Source organism: Osmerus eperlanus, chromosome 5 (genome assembly GCF_963692335.1).
Source record: "Osmerus eperlanus chromosome 5, fOsmEpe2.1, whole genome shotgun sequence".
Classification (NCBI taxonomy): Eukaryota; Metazoa; Chordata; class Actinopteri; order Osmeriformes; family Osmeridae; genus Osmerus; species Osmerus eperlanus.
Window position 1 is genome coordinate 2,056,036 of NC_085022.1, and position 15,355 is coordinate 2,071,390.

Consider the following 15,355-nt stretch of genomic DNA (forward strand, 5'->3'; position numbering starts at 1 on the left):
CATTGACAAATTCATATTTCAATTTTAAAGAGGTGAATTCAAAACCAAAACATTCGGTGGTGTTTAAATTTCAATATTAAATATTCAATGCCTTTTAAAATACAAAACATTATGTCACTGGTTTATTTCCATACAAAACAACCATTTTTATATTGTCTATGCCATTTTTATTTGCATGCATTAATTATTAATTATTAATTAATTTAACTTATTAATTAACTATACTTGTTAAAATGTTGGCTAAAATATGCGATTTCTAATTGTTTTACAATGTTCCTTGATTTCTGGAAATCCTCTCGCGACCCCCCCTCGTTGTCTCGCGATCCCCCGAGGGGTCGCGACCCCCACTTTGAGAACCACTGGTCTATGGTGATGCCCCGTAGTACACCTGTAGCAGAACTACACTAGGTGGCGGCAGTGAGTACCAAGCAGTGGTGGCGTGGCTTTCTATCGTGGAATAAGGAGAGGAAGACTAGGTTGAAATGTTTGGAGGCAAAATAGCTCCAGGTCACTCTACTCTGTAGCCTACTGCTGGAATCTTAAAATATATAAATGGAGACAACAGTCGTCGTGAATGCAGTTCCTCCATATGGACATGTTATTGCGCATGAAAAATGGAAAGGCTCTGTTCTCGTGCAGAGTTTGAAGGGTAAGGAATATCACGATGCGCTCAGTAACAGTATCAGATGGTAAGTTGAATTGTAAGAGATCGATAGTTCTGAGTTTAGTTGTACTGTAGTTATCTAACTACTTTCGTAGACAGTATACCTCAGACATGAGAGAAAGCACTTCATTGCTTTCGTTGTAGCGCTATATGTGATTCGGTTACTATAATTCTGATCGTTTTCTGTGAACCGCTTCTTTTCACAGGCTTATACTATGTAGCTAGTTAGTTTTCAATGTAAACCACGGGGATCGCAAACAGGACACACACGACCACAGTATTTCTCAATTGATCGTGGTTACAATTTTCTATTTAAGGAAGTGTGAAAACTACTTTTGAGAAGGAACTGGGCGTCGTGGACTTCCACCTGTCCAACAACAGCTGCATCCTGTACGTTTCTGAGACTGACCTTGTAGCGGGAAACAGTTACAAAAGAAAGTTGGTTCGCTTCAGAAATGTAAGTTTATTTCAAGTCTTTTTCACTTGGGAAGATTTCCAGATGCGACGACTTTTTGTTGTGAGTTTACCCCTTTCTGTTGAAGGCTAACAGTAGTCTGCAGGGGATAGTCTTGGTGGAGAAGACTATACTGAGCGAGCAGTACTTTGCTGCCATACAGAAGTTTGTGGTGATTGAGTTGGGCCTGATACTGTTACCTGTTACCAACCAGGTGGAGGCATCCCAACTCCTGACTCAGATGGTAAGAAATATACATGATTAAAGCCACGTCATGTCTCAACCTTTTACCAGAAAAAACTTAAGGTGCGGAAAATCCATGTACTTAGAAACCTGTCAATTGTGGTGTCTGTTTTCTGCAGGCAGTTGGGGAAAGTAAGGAGAACCCGTTCCGGCGGAGGAGTGTGTCGTACCTGTTGGACCCCCTGGTCATGTCTCTGGTGCAGCAGATACCTGGAGTAGGGAAGGTCAGAGCGATGTCCCTGCTCCAGCACTTTTCCAGTATCCAGCAACTGTGCAACGCTGGCATCCATGAACTGGAGCCAGTAGTGGGCCAGGCTGCAGCCCAACACGTGCACAGCTTATTCCACCAGCAGGCCTGACTGCACAGTGGATATAGTTACATATGTCAATAAACTCCTGTGTATAAGATCCTGTTTTTTGTATGCGATCGAGCTAGAAGTACATTTTAACTTAAATGTCTTTCGACTGTGTTTACGTGATATAGTCTTTGTGTAGTTCTGGACTGTGTGCAGTTGATCGAATAGAGAGAGAAAAAAAATACTTGTTAACCCATGTTGTTTAATGTGCCTGTGTGCAGCCAGGGCTGGAGCAATGTAGTGGCCTGACCACTAGATGGGGTAGAAGATGATGTTTACTCATGCCTCTCACTGTGGACTTGCGTAGTCCGGAACAGTTTTGACTCAAGCTGTGAGTTTCATTACAACTGACAGTGAAAACAGACCAGAACCCAGAAGGAGAATCGATGTGCTGCTGTCACACTGTGTTCTCGAAAACCCATTCCTTTAGCAAGGGAATGGCTTCACTCTCAATGAAGGAGCACTTTCCTGGCAGCCTGCTGAAAGCCCTGTTTCCTAACCACTCAGTCACTACCGCCTTTTATACCCGGCTGCGTCATGTGACCCGGCTGTGCCATGTGACCTGGCTGGAGGGAGTTCTGCCTGGCAGGAAGCTCACTGGGACATTCCAGTCCCTCCCCGACCAGCACAACAGGCGGTGCCATTGGCATGCTGCTGGCTTAACCAGGAATTGATTACTCTGACTCCACGGGGGCAGTGGAAGCTAATGGAATCGTCTCTCCCCCTTCCCACTCTCTCTGTCTCTCCCCCTCCACCTTCCCACTCTGTCTCTCCCCCTCCACCTTCCCACTCTCTCTGTCTCTCCCCCTCCACCTTCTCACCCAGAGTTGGTCCTCCTGTGATGTATTGGTTTTCTGCTCGGCTTCCTCCTTTAAGAGTTGCACACTGCTGGCAGTGTTTGGCTTTACTTCCTGCACACAAAACAGCTCCCGGTTTTATTGGCCTTCTAACAGGATCAGCTGAATCCAGGCCCTTTATTGTGGAGCTTGTGGCGTTTGAGAGAGAGAGAGAAAGCCCCTGACGGAGACCGCTCAACTTGACTTCTTAAATTCCACACTGAGGTTCTTTAGAGGGGAAGGGAAGCATGAAGGCTTTGGGATGCAGGCGCGGAGCTCTCTTTGGTGTCCCTCTGAACAGTTCAAAAGTGGGTTCTCACCAGGAAACGAAAGAGGTGCATCAATGTAACATGACTGAGGCTTATTTTAGATGCCTGAGGGGAAGGAACTGAAAGAAGTTGTGTGAATAAAGTGAATTTTATATTAAATGAGACATTTAACGTGTCCATATACTTTATATTACTTTATTTCGAAACCTTTTTTAATGCAACGAATTTGGGAACATTTTGAATTTGACCCACGCTGGCATGTCCATTAGAATTGAGAATGTATTAAATTGTCGATAACTTGGATAGACTTGTTTAAAAACGCGACTCTGTTAACCCTTGTGTTATCTTCGGGTCATTCTGACCCATCAGTCATTGTGACCCACCGTCGTATTGCGACAACTTTACCGCATACAAAAACAAAGTGAAGCATTTTCTTTTAACCGTTGGGCTGTCTCAGACCCCCCACATTGCGAAGGTTAAAAGAAAATTATTTTTATTTGTTTTTGTATTGGGTAAAATTGGGTAAACACAACGATGGTTCGTTATGAACCTTTGGGTCATGTGACCCGAAGGCAGCACGAGGGTTAAGCATAGCGTGACTAATATGCTACTTTTCTGCTTTAAAGTTAGCCGATCCTTTATCGCTTTAAGTTGAGAACTCCGAGTTCAGAGCAAACGTTTCATCGTTAATATCCATCCAACCTCATGGTTTCATTATGGGGGAAATGGAAAGAACAGGCCTTTTAACAGTTTCCTGGCAGAGTCACGTCGAAAAGTCCGTCGATGCTCAAGTTGTTGATGGCACGAGAGTGGGGTAGTTAGCATTCTACCCTGGACAGCGACAAATTGTTGCGCATGCGCACCCTATTGAATGTGCTTCAATACTGTATGTGAGTTCAAGAGAGGGACTCGAGAAAGCTTTTGATATGGTCGTGGACATGGATGGGGAAAAGCGGAAAAGAAGTCCCTGCTCACGGGAAGAGCCGGTGACCGTAAAGAAGACCGTGAAAGATGGGAAAAAGAAGTGTGCCGATATCCCGGAGAGAGTGACTCTAAAGAAAGAAATAGGACTCCTAAGCGCGTGCACTATCATCATAGGTAAGATTGGAATACTTGTGTTGCATTTGAGAATAAATTATGGGGTTGATGGTTCATCGCTGAAAGCGCAGTTGTAGAAACTTAACTTGGGTAGCCTACTCTTGTTCTTCAGAATAAGTAGGCTAATACCGTTTTGAGCCCCAAGTTCATTTTTAAGGTTTATAGTCATTTATTATACTATTAAAGTTTATGTTCAATGTCAACCTTTTAGAAAAATAGGCCTACCTGTTCCAGGCAGATAGATGGGGGAACTGGCATTTTGCAAAGAGAATGAGATAGGCTATCATGTCTACCTTAATGCTTACGTGGCCAAAATATATTAAGTCAAGGACCACATTGATTGTCGAGCAGAACAGAATTGTTTACTGGAGCAGAAGAAAGGGCAGTGAGAGCTTTAAGAAATCGCACACAAATCTCACTGAGCGGTGTGGTGGTTGAAGGTTCTAATGGATATAGAAGCATCACTGCTGTCACTAAAACTTTCACAACGGAGGCCTATAGTGGAAATGAAGTTTGGCCAGCATACAACATTTGTTGACAGCCAAGCTGTGAGGAATCGTATCCGTTAGTAGACATATTGAATAAATTCGGGTGAATTTTGTGATGATCCCAGTTACTGACTTCTGTATACTCTGAGGCCCAATGGCCTTTGTGTGAGAAATGAACACATACTGTGACGAGACAAACAGGACGATACTCCGACAAGAAAGTATATTATAATCGCACCCTCCTTTGTTGTCTAGGCTACAAACCGCGTAGCCTAAAAGAGACGAACTACTGAATAAAATCCTCCCGGTGCGGCGCCTCAGTTTGACAGTCCAGAGTAAATCATTTATGTCCAGTTATGTAATCAAGGTCTGTGCCACTTGGCTGCCTCTTGCTGAGCCGCTCTCAGTGATGGACCCTGAATACGCTGGGATACAAGGCTAGCGCAAGGACGCGCTCATTAGAACCCTGAACAGGGTTGAGACAAGTGTGATTGAAGGGTATTAGGTTTGAGGCTCTTCCTCAATAAAAAAAAATATTTTTGAGATACTCCGGATTTAATTTAACACAGTTTCCTGTTCTACTGGTGTCCTTGGTGAAGGAATGGAGTATGTTTTGACATTAGAAAAGGTGTAACTATGCAACATAAAACACGATACCATAATACCTACTATCCTGTCACAAATGTTTCATCGTTTTTAACCGTGTTTAAATCGTGTTTACTTGTAACAGTTACAGTTACTAGTTACACATATTAAAAGTAGAATAGCAGCACAGTTTTTTTTATTTCTTTCAGTAATTTGTGGCAAACTAAAATTTAAGCCGTAGTGATATCCCTTTTTCCCAGGGAACATTATCGGGTCTGGAATATTCATCTCTCCCAAGGGAGTCCTAGAGCACTCGGGTTCCGTGGGCCTGGCTCTGATCGTGTGGGTGCTGGGAGGGGGGATAGCGGCGCTGGGCTCCCTCTGCTACGCAGAGCTGGGAGTCACCATCCCCAAGTCTGGAGGGGACTACTCCTACGTCACTGAGATTTTCGGAGGCCTGGTTGGGTGAGTGCCACACCTCCTCAACAGACTGTACCGACTGGGAGGTCACCTCAACAGACTGTACCGACTGGGAGGTCACCTCAACAGACTGTACCGACTGGGAGGTCACCTCAACAGACTGTACCGACTGGGAGGTCACCTCAACAGACTGTACCGACTGGGAGGTCACCTCAACAGACTGTACCGACTGGGAGGTCACCTCAACAGACTGTACCGACTGGGAGGTCACCTCAACATACTGTACCGACTGGGAGGTCACCTCAGACTGTACCGACTGGGAGGTCACCTCAACATACTGTACCGACTGGGAGGTCACCTCAACAGACTGTACCGACTGGGAGGTCACCTCAACAGACTGTACCGACTGGGAGGTCACCTCAACAGACTGTACCGACTGGGAGGTTACCTCAACAGACTGTACCGACTGGGAGGTCACCTCAACAGACTGTACCGACTGGGAGGTCACCTCAACATACTGTACCGACTGGGAGGTCACCTCAGACTGTACCGACTGGGAGGTCACCTCAACATACTGTACCGACTGGGAGGTCACCTCAACAGACTGTACCGACTGGGAGGTCACCTCAACATACTGTACCGACTGGGAGGTCACCTCAGACTGTACCGACTGGGAGGTCACCTCAACATACTGTACCGACTGGGAGGTCACCAAAACAGACTGTACCGACTGGGAGGTCACCTCAACAGACTGTACCGACTGGGAGGTCACCTCAACAGACTGTACCGACTGGGAGGTCACCTCAACAGACTGTACCGACTGGGAGGTCATCTCAACATACTGTACCGACTGGGAGCTCACCTCAACAGACGGGCACACATCATACTGCATTGATTAGTGTTATACACGTGTAAAAAAAAAAAAGCTTTTGTAAGCCTGGCTAGCAGATTTTTTAAATTATTTATAAATGTTGTGAATCAGGATCTTCTTTCTAATCTTCCCTAGTTTCCTCCTGCTGTGGAGTGCTGTCCTCATCATGTACCCCACCACTCTAGCCGTCATCGCCCTGACCTTCTCCAACTATATTCTGCAGCCTGTATTCCCCAACTGTGCCCCCCCATACATGGCCACACGGATGCTGTCGACCACCTGTCTACGTGAGTGGGATCACAATCGCACGGCTCTGGATGGATGTGGTGAAGAGAAACTCCGAACCCTAACCCAGATGTAGACAATGTTGCGTTTCTGTTTGCCAGCAAATATAAGGTTTTAATTGAGGGTTAGGCCTGCGAGACAGTTTGAGTGCTTGAGAACGTTCGCCCGCTACCACTTGAAACATTTCTCTTACGTAAGAGTTGCCGACTAGCTTTGTAGAACTACAAGTTCAAGACAGCTGTTGTAAAAAATGCATGTTGTGTCAGATGGAAAAGAGAGAAGGGTAACAGGAGCAGACAGGAAGTGGTAAAACATCACAGATCTATAATGAATGTCATCACTTGGAGATGATCGCAGAAGAGAAATTATATCATCATTAAGGCCACCAAAAGTAGTACTCACAACATCCTAAACAAGTGGCAGAATAAACACTTTCAGCAGCATGATGAAGCCACAGTTGATTGAATTATTCTTTCGGGTGAGTTCTGCTTAGACAGGGCTGTTATGAGATCCTTAAGTGTCCTTGCTGAATCACATGACACCATGCCCTTAAAGTACCTGCACCAAACACTGCTGAGGGAGGACATCCGACAAAAGCCTCATTGTGTTCTCAACGAGCATGCAGTCGTGAACAAGTCAACGAAAGGGTGGCCCCTTGAGTGCAAACCCCTGGCTTTCGAGAACGTGATCCCTGGCTTTCGGGGACTGTTATTCGCACTTGTTTTCAGGGCTAGATGCCAACCATCTGGGTGAAAAACGTGAGCTCTCTCTCCTGGCCTCTTCAGGGACCTGCCTGCCTGTCCTCCTCCTCATTTTTGTTCTCTTCCATCGGAAGCGGTTTGTTTTGGAGGGAGTGACAGCGCTCCTTTGTGTGTGAGAACCAGGCCACCATGAGAGTGAGAAGGGAGCCGGTGACAGTGATGGACGAGGTGAAACGATCGTGCCAAACCCCCTTTTGCTCCACCATTTCCCACATTCTTGTCTGACATGCCAACTTACGCCCCGGGCCCAGGCAGGACCGGGAGCCTGGTGCCCGCTGCCCGCTGCCCAGCCATGTGTCCGAGCTGACTGACTGAGAACAGGCTCGATTCACGATGACTGGCATGAAGGATTCAGAATGCAACTCGCGTTTCCTAAAACGTAGAAACGCCCGGCTTAAATTCACATTGAGAACTATAAAGCTTGTTCGGTTTTTCATACACCTGAAACACGTCCCATCCTCTCCTGCTTAGCTCTCTCCTCTCCGTGGATGTCTGACTGGGTGTGCTCTCTGTGGATGTCTGACTGGGTGTGCTCTCTGTGGATGTCTGACTGGGTGTGCTCTCTGTGGATGTCTGACTGGGTGTGCTCTCTGTGGATGTCTGACTGGGTGTGCTCTCTGTGGATGTCTGACTGGGTGTGCTCTCTGTGGATGTCTGACTGGGTGTGCTCTCTGTGGATGTCTGACTGGGTGTGCTCTCTGTGGATGTCTGACTGGGTGTGCTTCCGTCTCCTCTGCAGTGTTCCTGACGTGGGTAAACTGCTCCAGTGTGCGCCTGGCCACCAGGATTCAGGATGTCTTCACTGTGGGGAAGTTGATGGCCCTGGGGCTCATCATAGTGGTGGGTCTGGTCCAGATCTTCAAGGGTAAGATTCCTACCCGGCCTACCCGTGCTCTGGACAGTTCTTACACCAGTAGAGAACAACACTGATGTTCTTTGAAACAGAAGTTGCCATAGCACAGAACTGAATATATCTGTGCTTCGGTTTTACATTGTACTTAATTGATCTTACATTTTTTGTTATTCTATGAGGCACTGGTGTTAGCATTTGGCATTTACTCCTTTATAAACTTTACATTTAATACTCAATTGTTTTTATTCTTATGTTGTAACTTCTGAGCAGTCTCTGGCACAATAATTTCCTTTGGGATTAATAAAGTTCTGTCTTATCTTACTGGTAAAAAATACTACAATAATAAAACAAAATAACAATAAATGTACACTAAAATATTGATAGTGAATTATGTGTGCGTCACCCTTCTAGTGAACTTGTACCCCTGTAGGTAATTTTGAGGGACTGACACCTCAGGTTGCGTTTGAGTTTGAAAAGACGCCCTCGGTTGGGCAGATCGCCCTGGCCTTCCTGCAGGCCTCGTTTGCATTCAGTGGATGGAACTTCCTGAACTATGTGACAGAAGAAGTGGTTGAACCAAGACGGTGAGCTTCTGGTTTTGCATGAATAGTTTATCTGGATGTGTCCATTTAATCCCGTATTACATTGTCCAATTTGACTGTGAATGCATGGCAAATGTATGGTGTGGTTACTGCAAAATATGATGTTTATATGATTGAAGTAATCAGTTGACTTTTGTCAGCATGACTTTTTCTGTGTTCATCATTTGTAACCGGGGTTGTTGTGGACCTCATCAGGAATCTACCTCGTGCCATATACATCTCCATCCCATTGGTTACCTGTGTGTACACCCTCACCAACATCGCCTACTTCTCCTCCATGTCACCTGAGGAGCTGCTCTCCTCCAACGCTGTGGCTGTGGTGAGTAACCGCTTCACAACCTGGCCGAGCACAGCGTTCTGTAACCGCAGCTTCACAACATGGCCGAGCACAGCGTTCTGTAACCGCAGCTTCACAACATGGCCGAGCACGGCGTTCTGTAACCGCAGCTTCACAACATGGCCGAGCACGGCGTTCTGTAACCGCAGCTTCACAACATGGCCGAGCACGGCGTTCTGTAACCGCAGCTTCACAACATGGCCGAGCACGGCGTTCTGTAACCGCAGCTTCACAACATGGCCGAGCACAGCGTTCTGTAACCGCAGCTTCACAACATGGCCGAGCACGGCGTTCTGTAACCGCAGCTTCACAACATGGCCGAGCACAGCGTTCTGTAACCGCAGTTTCACAACATGGCCGAGCACAGCGTTCTGTAACCGCAGCTTCACAACATGGCCGAGCACAGCGTTCTGTAACCGCAGCTTCACAACATGGCCGAGCACGGCGTTCTGTAACCGCAGCTTCACAACATGGCCGAGCACAGCATTCTGTAACCGCAGCTTCACAACATGGCCGAGCACGGCGTTCTGTAACCGCAGCTTCACAACATGGCCGAGCACGGCGTTCTGTAACCGCAGCTTCACAACATGGCCGAGCACGGCGTTCTGTAACCGCAGCTTCACAACATGGCCGAGCACGGCGTTCTGTAACCGCAGCTTCACAACATGGCCGAGCACAGCGTTCTGTAACCGCAGCTTCACAACATGGCCGAGCACAGCGTTCTGTAACCGCAGCTTCACAACATGGCCGAGCACAGCATTCTGTAACCGCAGCTTCACAACATGGCCGAGCACGGCGTTCTGTAACCGCAGCTTCACAACATGGCCGAGCACAGCGTTCTGTAACCGCAGCTTCACAACATGGCCGAGCACGGCGTTCTGTAACCGCAGCTTCACAACATGGCCGAGCACAGCGTTCTGTAACCGCAGCTTCACAACATGGCCGAGCACGGCGTTCTGTAACCGCAGCTTCACAACATGGCCGAGCACAGCGTTCTGTAACCGCAGCTTCACAACATGGCCGAGCACAGCGTTCTGTAACCGCAGCTTCACAACATGGCCGAGCACAGCGTTCTGTAACCGCAGCTTCACAACATGGCCGAGCACAGCGTTCTGGAATGGTCCCCTTCCGATGACATTCGTGATACAGTCATACTTCTGAGGGGTCGCCCTGTTGTTAGTAATCGTTCACTGTAGCAATTCATCTGTTCAGACACGGTGTCATCATGCATACAAACAACGCTTTATTCATGTGCCACCAACGTGTTGTGGTTTAATGATTGTGTTCCACGTTTGCCGTGTTCAGATAATTGTTAACGTAACTTTGGGTTTGCAGACGTTTGGGGAGAAGCTCCTGGGAATGTTCTCAGTCATTATGCCCATCTCTGTAGCTCTTTCTACCTTTGGTGGCATCAATGGATACCTCTTCACATCCTCAAGGTAATCTGCCCTCATAAGATCAAAGGCAATACTACATGTAGGGCTATTTTTGTATCTCCATTCAACCTCCCTTGACAGGTTTGATCAGCATTGAGATATTGAATAATTTTGGTGAGACATTGAACATGTACATTGTTCCAAGAGGAGTCATGTGTTTTTATTTGGCCGTTCCAGATTGTGTTTCTCTGGGGCGAGAGAGGGGCACCTACCCAGCTTGCTGGCCATGATCCACTTCAAAAACTGCACCCCCATTCCTGCACTTCTAGTCTGTGTAAGCACAATCATGTCGTCATTTTAAAAGCACTTTACGCCAAATATAACAATTATTGGTCTGACTACAGTGAATTAGTTAACTTCAGTAACTGGTGCTATTCAGTGTGCCACATGGCACAGACACATCCCAAAAGCCTTTGCAGCAGATTTAATACGTTTCTTCTCTTTATCTTTCTTTTAGTGCACGGCCACCATAGTGATCCTGTGCATTGGTGAGACACACAACCTGATCAACTATGTGTCTTTTATCAACTACCTCTCCTATGGAGTCACGATCGCTGGCCTGCTCTACTACAGATGGAAGAAGCCTAAACTATACAGACCCATCAAGGTAAGCAATAGGGGTGGGGAAAAATCGAATCACATTTGAATCGCGATTCAGTCTTCTAGTGATTCACATCGATTCAAAAATTTAAAAAATCGTTATTTAAAAATCTATAATTGTAATGTTATTATTTTGATTAAAAAATAATGAATCGATTTTTAATGGATTTGTGACCCCAAGAATCGAGAGGTACCAAAAGATTCCCACCCCTAGTGAGCAATGCAGGATTGCTTCCGGGCCTTGATCAGCCATCATTTACACCTGATTTAGAGGATAAAGATACGTTTGTATGGCCTGCAGATCTGGAGTAGAACTGGATACAATCTGTGGTCGTCTTTGAGAAGGGAATTTTGTCTCCATCTTACACACTGCGTGATAGCGACAGCTGGAATACCCAATGAAACGTTAACTGTCCCCATGTCTGACCCCCCATGTCTGACCCGCCAGGTGAACCTGCTGGTCCCTGTCTGTTACCTGCTCTTCTGGGCCTTGCTGTTGGGCTTCAGCCTGTACTCTGAGCCGCTGGTCTGTGGGGTGGGTTTGGTCATCATGCTCACCGGAGTGCCGGTTTACTTCCTCGGGGTCCACTGGAAAGACAAGCCAAAGTGTATCTATGATTTGATTGGTGAGTATTCTAGCATCATCCTTAAAAAGACTGCACGTTTGAACCTTGCTGGTTTACATTGCTATAGAATAACTCTACACAACATCCAATGGGCGTTAAATCCACTTTGTTCTTGCTCAAGTACTGTCATTCAGTTACACTTCCGGTTGTGCGATGCACACCCAACACAGGTTCTTTATTTCTCTGCAGAGTCAGCGACTCACCTGGGGCAGAGACTGTGTTTCGTGGTTTTCCCCCAGATTGATCCTATCGATATCAGCCCATCCCCAGAATGGACTGACAAATCTTCAGTCAAGAGCAGTATGTCTGGGAATTCTTAAGCTCTTTCAGTTTTTTTGTTGATTATTTTCCGTCACTGTATGATTACAGACTTGTTCCTGTTACTGGAACTTCTTGTCTGATCTTCAATCATCTGAAACTCATATCCATTTTCTTACAACTGAGTGGAATGCCTGAGTTTTTATGCATGGGCCACTGGCACTTTTTTTTCTTCTCTTTTATACTAAGTCATCAAGTACAAAAAGCTAATGCCAACAGTATCACCTTCTGAAATGGACATCATCCCAACAAACTATCTAAGGCCCTTTGCTGTAAACTTTTCAATGTTGAAATGGAAGTATCTCGGTTTGAATAGACCTGATGTTGACTGTTTTATCGTGCCTTAAAGGAGAACATTCCTTACGACTAGATTGCCTGTATTAGCTGTATGCTTTTAGGAAGAACCTGCTTTGTTTGTTTCCTGTGAGAATTTGAAAAGCAACATGGTCTTCCATTTTCTGCTTCCTGTCGATGTTTGTTTGCAACAGGACATCCTCTGATATTCTAAATAATGATGATTAGAGCCAGGAGGGGTTGAAGACTAAATGAAGTCTTTGACGTGAGCTCCTCATCAGAGTTCATCTTATTAACCAGCAGCCTGATAACACAAAGCTGTGTTTTCATCTTGTCATACTGTTAAGTTATTCTGTAAAGAGAAGCACAATCACATCTCCAATTTCTAACATTGAGACAAGGAAGATAATATACTTACAAATTATTGCTGCACCCTAATGATGCTTGTTTTCCAAACTAAGATTCAAATATCAAGTTTGATTACTCACACTCTTTGTATTTTCTACCACAGTTAAACAGAGCACATAACGCCAATAATCAAATGAATACTATAAACATTGTTTTCACCATCGTAGAGGTTCCAAAAATCATGGTCAAGCTGTTTTCTAGATAGTTTTAAGGTATTGCAAATAATGAATGAAGAGCAATTATTCACATGATTAATATTAGTCATGCCCAGCCAACGAGGGAAAAAATCTTGTTTTTTTCCATCTTCACATGACCACACCCATGACTGTTAAACCTACAGAAATATTATACAAATACTTTGTATGTTTCTATTACTAATAAGCATAATGATAATGTGTGTGTTTCTGGATGTACAGAAGATGTGTAACACAAATGAAAAGATCATTCAAGGGACTTGTAGTTGTGTAGCTTCTCAACCCATGACAAGTTCTCAGTCCAACAGCTGCCATATCATTAAGCCTGTCAGGAAAAACACAGTGCTAAAGCATTAACTACACTGAACATATAGTATTTTATTTTCTTTGTCTTGAAATAAAGAGCTTTTACTCTTTACGTTATTTGTAAAGCATCTGGTGTTTACAAAGGGACTTGGGATGTTAACTGAAATGTCTTTAGAGCACGTTTTGTAAATGAGAAAGTAACTAATAATAGTACAATAAATTAAGTTTATACCCAGATAACGCTGTCCTTTCATCAACTTTTAACAACAGTCTTCAGGTAACTTTGGTTAGCAGGTTCTCTTACGCCTGGGACACACTGGCTGGCTTTTTCTTTTTACAGTCATTGGTCCCAGGCGTTACTGCACAAACTTCACCGCAAAACTGATCGGCGCGAGAGACGTCAGATGACGTAGTGTCTTAAACAGGAAGTGCAGTAAACGCGTGTCTGTTTCTCGAACAGCAAATGGAGACATATTTGTTTACCGATACCGGTAAGATATATTTTTTTTAAATATATGCATAAATAAACTGATTATGTCGTGTGTGTTGGCCTCATTAAGTAATTTCCAAATACATCCATGGCTTGTAGCCTACCTAGTTGTATCGAATCAAGCTAGCTTTGTATTTGGTGCACAAATGGGCACAAGTTACAACTTCTGATATGTTACCTAATAGTTTTTTTTGACAAGTTATCTCAATTTGTGTGTTGCATGTCTTCTCTCCGTCGCTTTAGTCACATAACGATAACATAATGACCTCGAACGCAGTTGGAAGGCTGAGTTTTCGCAACATAGCAGCACTCGCGCCGATGGTACGTGTGGGTACCCTGCCCATGAGACTGCTGGCTCTGGACTTGGGTGCAGACATTGTGTACAGTGAGGTAAGCAACACAGATGTGATTTAAATAACTGCGTGCAAAAACATATCACAAGTTTCTAACTTAACCCGAGTCTTTCCCAAAAAAATATCAGAATGATTTAGTACCTTGTTTTGCAGGAGCTGATCGATATAAAAATGGCACAATGTGAAAGGGTGGTGAATGGTAAGGGTCTTTATTACATCACTGTCACTGCAACTACGTATTTTTGTCTTGTGTACTAACGTTTTGTCTGTACCTGACAGAGGTGTTGGAGACGGTGGATTTTGTTGCCCCAGATGAGAAAATTATGTTCAGGACCTGCCGGAAAGAAAAGGACAGAGTTGTATTTCAAATGGTAAATATTTCCCATAAGCTTTTTTTTTGCTTAGAGGTGCCAATTTTGCACCAAAGACGTAATATAAATAAAGTCTGATTTCATTTGTTACTATGACATGTGTTTTGATGTAACCGAATGATTTAGGTCTAATAATTACACATGTATCATGCTTCCAGGGAACCGCTAACCCAGAAAGAGCGCTGAGAGTGGCACAGCTTGTGTAAGTCCTCACTTATGTAGCTCTATTCTTCTCAAGTAAAAATAAAAATACATATTTTTTACTAAACCCATTGAATTGACACAACCGTACACCTGAGACATTCTGCTCCAATGCCCTCCTCTTTTCTGAACTACGCCTGTTTCTCTCTCATACGTAGAGAGAATGATGTGGCCGCAATCGATGTGAACATGGGCTGTCCAAAGGAATACTCCACCAAGGTGAGCCTGGACTCGTTCTAGAACCCGTCCTGGTGAAGTACCGCTCGGTGCCTGCTCCTCTCACCTTGCTTTGACTTTGAAGGCAAACTATTATTATTGGGTATTTTCATGCTTTTATCAGTGTAATGTGACAGGAAGGCAGGGAGAGGGGGGATGGGGGGACACACACACACGACATGCAGCGAAGCCCTGGGCTGGATTCAAACCCCCGGCCATGGCGGTAATGCCTCAGTCTACATGGTTACACTCCCTCCTTAGTCTACATGGTACATTCCCTCCCCTGTTGTGACCTGAATATGTTTCTCCTGCAGGGTGGGATGGGAGCAGCTCTCCTCTCTGATCCTGACAAAATCGAGGCAGTAAGGTTCTCCTCCTCCTTAAGTTATCACATACAGTATGTGGGTTGATATCTCATTG

General features: G+C 45.0%; 3 protein-coding genes across 7 annotated transcripts in view; all 3 read left to right on the forward strand.

Moving 5' to 3' along the window:
- The first annotated feature begins 378 nt into the window (after positions 1 to 378).
- Positions 379 to 1,769, forward strand: faap24 (FA core complex associated protein 24). Of its 4 annotated transcripts, none has more exons than XM_062460987.1 (4): positions 379 to 689; positions 986 to 1,121; positions 1,207 to 1,362; positions 1,481 to 1,769. In XM_062460987.1, the coding sequence occupies exons 1-4, from the start codon at positions 553 to 555 to the stop codon at positions 1,718 to 1,720; spliced, it is 669 nt and encodes a 222-aa protein (XP_062316971.1). In that variant the 5' UTR covers positions 379 to 552; the 3' UTR covers positions 1,721 to 1,769. The 4 variants fall into 4 exon arrangements, with proteins under 4 accessions (XP_062316971.1, XP_062316972.1, XP_062316973.1 ...); XM_062460988.1 differs by having other exon boundaries at positions 384 to 649; positions 982 to 1,121; XM_062460989.1 differs by having other exon boundaries at positions 395 to 649.
- slc7a10b (solute carrier family 7 member 10b) lies at positions 1,481 to 13,538 on the forward strand. 2 transcript variants are annotated; one of them, XM_062460986.1, is made up of 11 exons: positions 1,481 to 1,585; positions 5,254 to 5,458; positions 6,420 to 6,571; positions 8,070 to 8,195; positions 8,614 to 8,767; positions 8,981 to 9,104; positions 10,458 to 10,561; positions 10,736 to 10,832; positions 11,016 to 11,165; positions 11,607 to 11,784; positions 11,974 to 13,538. In XM_062460986.1, exons 3-11 carry the CDS (start codon positions 6,451 to 6,453, stop codon positions 12,102 to 12,104), a joined length of 1,185 nt encoding a protein of 394 aa, XP_062316970.1. In that variant the 5' UTR covers positions 1,481 to 1,585; positions 5,254 to 5,458; positions 6,420 to 6,450; the 3' UTR covers positions 12,105 to 13,538. The 2 variants fall into 2 exon arrangements, with proteins under 2 accessions (XP_062316970.1, XP_062316969.1); XM_062460985.1 differs by lacking the exon at positions 1,481 to 1,585 and adding an exon at positions 3,420 to 3,920.
- Positions 13,539 to 13,677: 139 nt separating this feature from the next.
- Positions 13,678 to 15,355, forward strand: part of dus2 (dihydrouridine synthase 2) — an 8,265-nt gene continuing 6,587 nt past the window's right edge. The window contains exons 1-7 of the mRNA XM_062461012.1: positions 13,678 to 13,795; positions 14,038 to 14,184; positions 14,301 to 14,346; positions 14,427 to 14,518; positions 14,677 to 14,720; positions 14,878 to 14,938; positions 15,250 to 15,297. Of these exons, the coding sequence (XP_062316996.1) occupies positions 14,056 to 14,184; positions 14,301 to 14,346; positions 14,427 to 14,518; positions 14,677 to 14,720; positions 14,878 to 14,938; positions 15,250 to 15,297 (420 nt within the window). The 5' untranslated portion in view covers positions 13,678 to 13,795; positions 14,038 to 14,055. The remainder of the gene's footprint in view (positions 13,796 to 14,037; positions 14,185 to 14,300; positions 14,347 to 14,426; positions 14,519 to 14,676; positions 14,721 to 14,877; positions 14,939 to 15,249; positions 15,298 to 15,355) is intronic.

Bases quoted from the DNA above. Each gene is read 5' to 3' on its own strand.
- faap24 (XM_062460987.1), top strand. From the start codon at position 553: ATGGAGACAACAGTCGTCGTGAATGCAGTTCCTCCATATGGACATGTT. The intron at 690-985 runs GTAAGTTGAATT...TATTTAAGGAAG, and splicing joins CTCAGTAACAGTATCAGATG to TGTGAAAACTACTTTTGAGA. The intron at 1,363-1,480 runs GTAAGAAATATA...TGTTTTCTGCAG, and splicing joins CCCAACTCCTGACTCAGATG to GCAGTTGGGGAAAGTAAGGA.
- slc7a10b (XM_062460985.1), top strand. From the start codon at position 3,749: ATGGTCGTGGACATGGATGGGGAAAAGCGGAAAAGAAGTCCCTGCTCA. The intron at 9,105-10,457 runs GTGAGTAACCGC...TTGGGTTTGCAG, and splicing joins CCTCCAACGCTGTGGCTGTG to ACGTTTGGGGAGAAGCTCCT. The intron at 10,833-11,015 runs GTAAGCACAATC...TCTTTCTTTTAG, and splicing joins TTCCTGCACTTCTAGTCTGT to TGCACGGCCACCATAGTGAT.